Raw genomic sequence first — 8,870 nt, 5'->3', positions numbered from 1 at the left:
ATTGAAAATCAAATTCCGGTAAACCTATTTAAATCATGAATATTGTTTGAGAAACTCTTAATCGACAATTTCCTTATTACTATGATTTTAGTTGATTTTGACCTTCCAAAAATCACAAGGGTGATACGTGATAGTCCTATTCTAAATAGAAATATTGTTCAGAAAATTCTTTACGTGAGAAAGAGGTCGATTTTGATAAGTTCAATCTTTTCTAAATACAAAATAAACTTGAAAACTACAAAAATAAAGATCAAATTTAAAAGGGATAATGCATAAGTACCCCCTAAACTATGACCAAAATTCCAACCTTAATTAAACTAGGGTCCTATTACCCCTTTGAACTCATTTTTTTTTTTGCATTTTCATGCACCTTTTGTGCAAACCTGACACCTTCAATCAAGTAAGTTGGTTGTGTTTGTACACACTTACCGCCATGTCACTAATTAATTTTTTTAAAAATATATTTTTAATTTTTTTTTAAAGTTTTTAATTATTTTTAAATATTTTTATTTTCTCTTGTATTTAAGTTAAGTTAATACTCGTACTTTTTATTTTAAAAAAAAATTCTTGTATTCAAACTTTTTTTAATTTTTTTTTACCTTCATTCATTATATTTTCTCTTTTATTTTTATATTTATTTTATTTACTCCTTTTATTTTGTTTGTCTTTCCTTTTTGATCTGATTTCATATTTAATTCCAAATGCTTGTATTTAAAATTATTTAATTTCGAATGGATATCAAAATAATTGAAAAAAATCAAATAAAACATAAAAAAATTAAAATATTAAAATTAAAGAACACTTTTTAATTATTTTTTTAAAGAATGCACATAATTTTTTTAAAATAATCAAAAGTAAAAAGATAAGAAATTAATGAAACAAAAAAATAAAAAATTTAAAGTGAGGAAGAAATTAAAATAAATATTTTATATAGAAAGAAATGATGATAATTAAATATATATGTAAGTTTTAATATCAATAATTATGTGTATTAACTAATTATAAACTTACCAATTAATAAATATTTTAGTATTCAAATAATAATAATTATTTTTTTAAAAAAAAGATAATTTTTTAAAAACTTTTTTTAATTCTATTTAAATCTTTTTTTTATCTTGTATTTAAATTAAGATAATAACCTATATAGAGTTATATAGATACTTCAAGGAGGCTTTGTAGAAAAAACAAAATAAAACAAATTCCTTTTAGGAAAAAGATTAGGTATTCAAGGCGCAGCCATAGAGATGGTATAAATGGAATATTTGAATTTGTCATACATAAAATTATAAATATTCCTTTCGTTTTAATTTATTTATTATTTTGATTAATTTTTAAAAAGTAAATAAGAAATGTGTATTTTATGTTTTTAAATTAAATATATATGAATTTTCAAAAAAATTAAATATTTTAAAATAAAATTAAAAAAATAAGACAAACAAATTGAAAGAAAATATAATGTTCCTAATATAAACACCATTTAATGGACTAAACTTGAGTATATCACTTTTATTTATCAATACTTTTAAGATTTGTCAAAAATTCCTTCTAACTTTTTGTATATTCAAACATTAGTTAAATCATTGGCATTTTCTCTATGTCTCTTTGTACATTAAAATAATTTATTAGTACCTTCTAAAGGCTCCACTCATACTTGTAAAATAACAGACTGGGTTTCATTTGTCAAGTCAAATGCCTCACCAGTCTTCATCTTCCTTGGTCTTGATATTTCCTACCCATTTCTCTTGCGCATATTATCAAACACCTTGTGCGAATTACACAGAGCTTCTGTTGAATCCCTAAAGCCCAACGATGGCTCGTTTCAGACTTCTCTCTCTTTTTGTGTTGATTCTGATTTCTCTTCTACTTCCACGCCTTGATGATGCTGCTGTAGTTGAAGATGATTTCAAATGTTTAGAAGGATTCAAGAAGTCTTTGGATGATCCAGCTGGGAATCTGAATTCATGGAACTTTAAAAATACTACCGTCGGAGCTATCTGTAAGTTTACGGGTGTTAATTGCTGGAATGACAACGAAAATCGGATCATCAGCCTTGCTCTTGCGAACATGAACCTCGGCGGGAAGGTTACAGAGCCTGTACAGTATTGTGCCAGCTTGACAACTCTTGATCTCTCTGGTAATCGTTTGTCTGGTCCAATTCCTTCTCAAATTTGTACTTGGCTCCCCTTTTTGGTAACCCTAGACTTGTCAGGTAACGATTACTCTGGCTCTATCCCTGCCGATCTTGCTAAATGCACCTTTTTGAATAAATTATCGCTCAGTGATAACAAGCTTACTGGAAATATTCCCCCTGAATTTTCTAGTTTAGGTAGGCTCAAAAGTTTAAACATGGCAAATAATCAACTCTCCGGTAGAATTCCGGCAGCTTTTGACTCTGCCGATTCGTCTAACTTTCACTTTGAGGGAAATAGTCTCTGTGGTGGACCTTTGGGGAAATGTGGAGGACTCAGTAAAAAAAGCTTAGCTATTATTATTGCAGCAGGAGTCGTTGGTGCTGCTGCTTCTATGTTGTTGGCTTTTGGTGCGTGGTATTGGTTTTTCACCAAAGCCGGGAAGAGGAAGAGAGGGTATGGAATTGGGAGAGACCACTCTGATAGTTGGGCTGATAAGCTGAGGGCTCACAAGCTCACTCAGGTTATGTTGTTCCAGAAACCGCTTGTCAAGGTTAAATTAGCTGATTTGTTGATTGCCACAAATGGCTTCAGGACGGACAATGTCATCAACTCAACTAGAATGGGTACTACTTATAATGCTGTGTTACGTGATGGTTCTGCACTTGCCATTAAGCGGTTTAATGCTTGCAAACTGAGCGAGAAGCAGTTTCAGGATGAGATGTATAGGCTAGGGCAACTTAGGCATCCTAATTTGGTGCCACTGTTGGGGTTTTGTGTTGTTGAAGAGGAGAAGCTTTTGGTTTATAAACACCTGTCATATGGTACTTTGTACTCATTCTTGAATGAGAATGCAAGTGAATTGGATTGGCCTACTCGGTTTAGAATTGGTTTAGGTGCTGCTAGGGGCCTTGCTTGGTTACATCATGGTTGCCACCCACCTATCTTGCACCAAAACATATGTTCTAATGTTATTTTCCTCGATGAAGACTTTGATGCTAGAATAATGGATTTTGGGCTGGCAAGGTTGATGACGTCAGATGCAAAAGAGTCTAGTTTTGTGAATGGGGAGTTGGGTGAATTTGGCTATATAGCTCCAGAGTACTCTAGCACAATGATACCTTCACTGAAAGGGGATGCTTATAGCTTTGGGGTAGTCCTTTTGGAGTTGGCTACTGGACAAAAACCTCTTGAAGTTACTGCTGATGAAGAGGGATTCAAGGGTAATTTGGTGGACTGGGTGAATCAGCTCTCTGTTTCAGGTCGCATTAAAGATGCAATTGACCAGAACATGTGTGGTAAGGGGCATGATGAAGAGATTGTGCAATTCCTAAAAGTTGCTTGTAATTCTGTGGTTTCTCGGCCCAATGATAGGTGGTCTATGTATCAGGTTTATGAAGCACTTAAGAGCATGGCTGAAAAACAGGGTTTCTTTGAACAGTACGATGAATTCCCGTTACTATTTGGCAAAGAAGGTGCTACTAGCAGCCCTGTTTGAAGCCGGAATTGCGACATTATTAAGTGTTCCACTCCCAATGAACATGATGCATCCTGTTGTAAGTTTTCAGTTCCTTTTGGTGTAAGTGGCATGACACTGTTTTGATTGGCTCAGAAGTACACCCTTTCAATATTTCTGTATTATATTTGCAAAATGCACAAATCATTCTCAAGTATTTGCTTGCTTGAAATTTGTAGTATAGGAAGCAACTGATAAATGTTGTTCTTGTTTGTGATTACTGTTGCGTATAGAATTAGATGTTTGTATTCAGAGTTTTCTCAACTGAACGTCTCATTTATTGGAAACTGTTCTATATTACTGCCTGTCTAGCTCTTGTTTGGAAGCAAATGGAGACGTTTGCTTATTAGTGTTGAATGAATGGCCTTTGTTTTTCATGTGTTGATTACAACTAGTTCTGTATAGCAAAAACTGAAAAACAACAACAAACCAAAGTATCGAATCAAACTGACTTAGAAGATCTGGCATCTAATTGGTTTGATTTGAGAAAAAAATCCAACCAAACTGTGACATATAAATGTGCATGTATGTTTACTAAAAATATTATACAGCTTTTCTCTTGAAAAAATTCAAGATCCTTGTTTGGTATGTAATGTGTAATATATTCATCATTGATGATCACATTTCGTTCTGTTTATATGTTTGATTTTTATGGTCAAGTTGTTATTATGTATTGTTGAAATGATTCCACATTCCTTGTTCTTTCATTTTACAAGCCAAGATTTGTTAAGGTCTTTCGGATACCTCTCTATCTTCATGAAGTAGTGGTAAGGCTTGCGTATACTCTACCCTCCCCAGACTCCACTTGTGGGATTTCACTAGGTATGTTGTTGTATTCTCTATTGATGTTTATATGAGTCATTTCTTCATGTTTAATTATGTAAAATCTGTTTACTTAAAAGCATATATGAATGTGCAACATTCTCAGTGATGTTGTAAGTCAGTAAATGTATGGATCTGGAAATTGCAGTCACTTTCAGAATTCCTAGTCTTTTGGTCTTGACCTTCATTTTGCTGAACAACTAACATGCACCACATCTAGATAAGCGGCTTGAATACGATTGACTTGGTAATTAGACATCCCAAGTCCATTGTGAAGTCCAAGGTAGAACAGCTTTCTTTTGTTAGACTGATGGCTTGTGTAACGACTTTCTACAAACACAAATCACACGTACCTTTCAGCCTTAAGGTTTCATTAAATTTCTTGACCAAATGGCACCTTCACTATCATTGAATTTTATGCATAGAATTTATTCCATCAATAGATCACAGAGTTTACTAGAGAGCAGAAAAGGCTCAACTAAATAGGTAATTAAATTTGACCCCGTGAAGTTCAAATGTGGACTGTCGTTTGGTATCTTAACAAGTTATATTGGAATTATAATGATCATGCATAGGCAATTGCTTGTATCTTCTTTTATGTTTGATCATTATTTTCTTTCAGAGACTGAGAATTCTACCTTTTGAACATTGTGGCCAAACATCTAGAATGCCACCGAAAATTAAACATTGGGTTAAGCGAGGATAAAATCTAATAATTGCAGTTTAATAGGCACCATTCATGGCTAAAAATGTTTAGAAAAAAAGTAAACTTTTGTCTCGTGCTTTATAGAATTACTATTACTTGAAGAAAAAATAATTTTATTCAAACCAGAAAGCGTAAAGCTTGCTCCGTTGAATCGTCAACATGATTATTCAACAAAGACTCCCCAAAAGTACTCCCATTTTTACATGTGTTTACCCAATAATTTCTGTCGGTCTTTTGCAGTGTCCCTATCATTAATTTAATCAGACTCCCTCCTATTATTTTTACTTGTCCATGTTTGAAAGATAATTTCACTATATTATTCATGTAAATTATAAGTCATCTAAATATTATAAAACAAATAATATTTAATAATAAGGGTAAAATATTAAATTATCTTTTAATTTTATAAATTGGACAAGTAAAAAAGAATATTTTTTTAGTATATACAAGTAACAGTGTGCGGAGGGAGCTACTTTTACATTCAAATCACATCATTCTTTCATCTTTCATCAGTCTAGAAATTTTTTGCTTGCGAGCCTACTTTCCCTCTTTAATTTTAATATCATTGCTTAGAATTTCATTCATGTGCAGTGTGATTTTAAACATAGATTCATAAGAAAACAAAATTGGAATATATTTACAAATCTGAAAACCACTATATGTACCATAAGTCTCACAGTTAATAATTCATAATATTTAAGAAAATCATGATAAAAACAAAAACCATTATGACTCTCCGAATATATTGGAGTTGATTCTAATGAAACACCCTACTTGTCATCACTGCTTTGTATGTTGTAAACATGGTTGATCGACACCTTGCAAATGTCTTCTTAAGCTCAAGCTCTAGTGGGTGGCTCTCTATACTTCCCTACTTTCCTGAAAACCAAGAAACATAAGCTATAAAGTAAGAATTTGCTTTCTGTAACATAAAAATGATGGTATAGTGCATATAAGGAACAATAGAAGGTACTTGTGGAATTGGTCGCCAGCCTGACAACATGGTTATAAGAAAAATATAAGGAACAGTAGATATATACCTGTTGTGAATAGCATTTGGTCCAGTAGGCACTCTTCTTTTGCTCACATAATTGACATTTGGATTTCCTTGAAGATATTGCCTCTCAGCTTCTATTATCTTCCAAACATCTACATGTTTGATTGCTCTAGCAGTTCCATGTTTGGTGGCACCCCTAGTTCCCTTCCCTGCTTTCCTGAATAATCAAGTATATACATAAAGAAATTAACTTCTATACAACGTGTTTACCTGTTTAGAATGGCATTGAATTTGCTCACATAATTGCGATTCTTTTGAAGAACGTACCTTTCAGTTTGTATAATCTTCCAAACATCTAAACGATCGATTGTCGTAGCTGTGATATTTTTAGTTTCCTGATTGACTAAAATACCATACAAAATGAGCCACAGTAAACTAAGTAAAACAAGAGCACCCAAGAAAGCCTTCATACTCTCTAATTTTAGTATTTGTATATGTGATGTGCAATTTTCATTTCTTAACTAGCTGCAGATTACTTCATTAAGTAACTTGGAGTAGTTTATAGCCATAACAGAAAAATATATAGGTAAGTTTCATGTTGCTTTAATGCTCTTTTTCATGATGAAAGACTTCTCTTGGACTTGAGATGAATAATATAATACGTGAAAAGTTAAAGTTCGTTAATACCCAAAAGCCAAAAAGAGGGGGGGGGGGGGGCGCTGGAGGAACTGAGGTGATAAGAGGCGAATTCAAGATTTAAGCATGAGTATGAGTTCAATCTTTAAGGTTTTGCATTGAGCTCGTTGAATTTCTTAAATTATTACTTTTTCTGTTTTAATTTATTTGTCTTATTTTGACTTGACACAGAATTTAAGAAAAAAAGTTGCCAAAAAAAAAAAAAAAAACTTTTTTTTAATTGAAAAGAAAAATAAGACAAACAAATGAAACAAAATAAGTAATATATTTTTCCTTCACCCCATCCGGGCATGTGGAGTGAAGGAAAAATCTTACCATAGCACGACATTATCTTTACCCACAAGATGGGATAAAAATAACATCACAATTTCGAAATAATTGATCATGAAATAAGTTATTTTATGTCAACTAAATACGAAATAAATTCATCTTAAAATTAATTTTAAAATTAGTTATTTCTTTATCTTTCGAGCCCTAAGTAAATAAACTAAAGACAGAGGGAAGTATGGGTCAATTGGTTGATTGTATAATCAAAATTTGATTTTTCATAAAGTAATTCTCTCCATTACCCCTATCACTAATTTTGTAAAAACAAAAAATATTAATACTATTGATTTCTTTCTTTATTTTCAAACACGCATTTCCATGCAACTCAACCAATGGGAGACCTCACTGCTTTATTACGCTAGATTTGGCCATTCCCTTAATTACTGGTGTTAACAAAAGTTGTAGGACATAGCAGTACTGACATTAGAAGACAGAACTTTAAGTAAAATACAAATTAAATTACCAACTTTTCATCCAGAAATTAAATTTATCAAGATACCATTTTATTTGTTATTCACATCTCATGCCCTCATTAAAAAAGGTTAACATTAGCAGGCACTTTTTCATGATCAGAAGAAAGTAAAACAGGGTCTTGTTCTTTTTTGCTGGATTTTTTCCTATGGAATTGTGCGATCATAAACAATTGTTGTGTGGTATTACTATGGTGTAACCTTTTAAAATTTTAGAAAACAGCAATACATTCTTTTCAAGAAACACCAGTGCATTATTGGTAATTAGTAGCATGGTGTAACCATTAATCACAGTACTCCTAGTCTCCAATTGTGTACTACTCTTATTTCACAGCTTGGAATACCGTCAACAACTTCTCAAATATCAATATTTAGCACATGAAGTTAAAATAGGATGTCATGAGATCAAATGATTGAAGAACAAGTCAGAGTTTCACACACACACATTGGGTGATGTATGGGTGTACTTTTGATTCTTCAGCTAAACTTTCAATGTTGAGTTATCTAACTGTTATTTTTTTTTTTTAATAATTAAATCCGCCTTGAGGTGGTGGGGGGTTTGGCATTGACCCCTACATTGTCTGTTATCAAATAAAAAACAGAACACATAAAGGAGGGGGAATAAAACCAAACCTCCTCATCATAACTAAGTAAGTTGGATAATCCAACTCTTTACAATGTAAGTTGACAAACTAAAAGCCTAAAAAAAAAGGTTGGAGGTATGGACTAGAAAAAGATGTACAACCTTTATCAGAGAAAATGAAACCTAGACTAGCCATTGTCATCAAAGATGAAAGAAGACTTAGATCCCCTGATTCTGAAGCTAACAAATTGATGCTTGTTAATTTTTCTTAATATGGTATTAGAGACAAAATCACCTTTTATATTTATAAATTATTCAATATTAAGTTTTCATGATATAATATTCACACTCCATGTACCATCTTGGTTGAGGTATGGGCTGTAAATTGTAAGCTCTTATACAACTACCATCATCTAATTAAATGCATTAATTTTTAAAGTTGATAAGTTAGGTCTAAAGTTCATTTTAATTTCATTTCATGAACCACACGTCTGTCATAGATCAATGCAAGAAATTTTATCAAGTATGTAATAAACTTATAAGAATAATATTTCACTGATAATTAAACATGAATATATATATATATTTTTTTGGATAAAACATGTTCATTGATCTTCCTTTAAC

General features: G+C 32.0%; 2 protein-coding genes across 2 annotated transcripts; one reads left to right on the top strand and one right to left on the bottom strand.

Annotated features, from left to right (window-relative positions):
- The first annotated feature begins 1,623 nt into the window (after positions 1-1,623).
- On the top strand, positions 1,624-3,945 carry LOC129873277 (inactive LRR receptor-like serine/threonine-protein kinase BIR2). Its single transcript, XM_055948340.1, has one exon. The coding sequence runs from the start codon at positions 1,810-1,812 to the stop codon at positions 3,625-3,627; it is 1,818 nt and encodes a 605-aa protein (XP_055804315.1). The 5' UTR covers positions 1,624-1,809; the 3' UTR covers positions 3,628-3,945.
- Positions 3,946-5,809: 1,864 nt separating this feature from the next.
- On the bottom strand, positions 5,810-6,760 carry LOC129874441 (uncharacterized). The gene is made up of 3 exons (XM_055949728.1): positions 6,498-6,760; positions 6,214-6,387; positions 5,810-6,052 (listed from the first exon to the last, which is right to left on the bottom strand). Exons 1-3 carry the CDS (start codon positions 6,638-6,640, stop codon positions 6,013-6,015), a joined length of 357 nt encoding a protein of 118 aa, XP_055805703.1. The 5' UTR covers positions 6,641-6,760; the 3' UTR covers positions 5,810-6,012.
- Between the last annotated feature and the right edge of the window lie 2,110 nt (positions 6,761-8,870).

This window comes from Solanum dulcamara, chromosome 11 (assembly GCF_947179165.1).
Source record: "Solanum dulcamara chromosome 11, daSolDulc1.2, whole genome shotgun sequence".
NCBI lineage: Eukaryota > Viridiplantae > Streptophyta > Magnoliopsida > Solanales > Solanaceae > Solanum > Solanum dulcamara.
The sequence above is the reverse complement of the archived record's forward strand: the minus strand, read 5'-3'. Positions and strand labels throughout refer to the sequence as shown.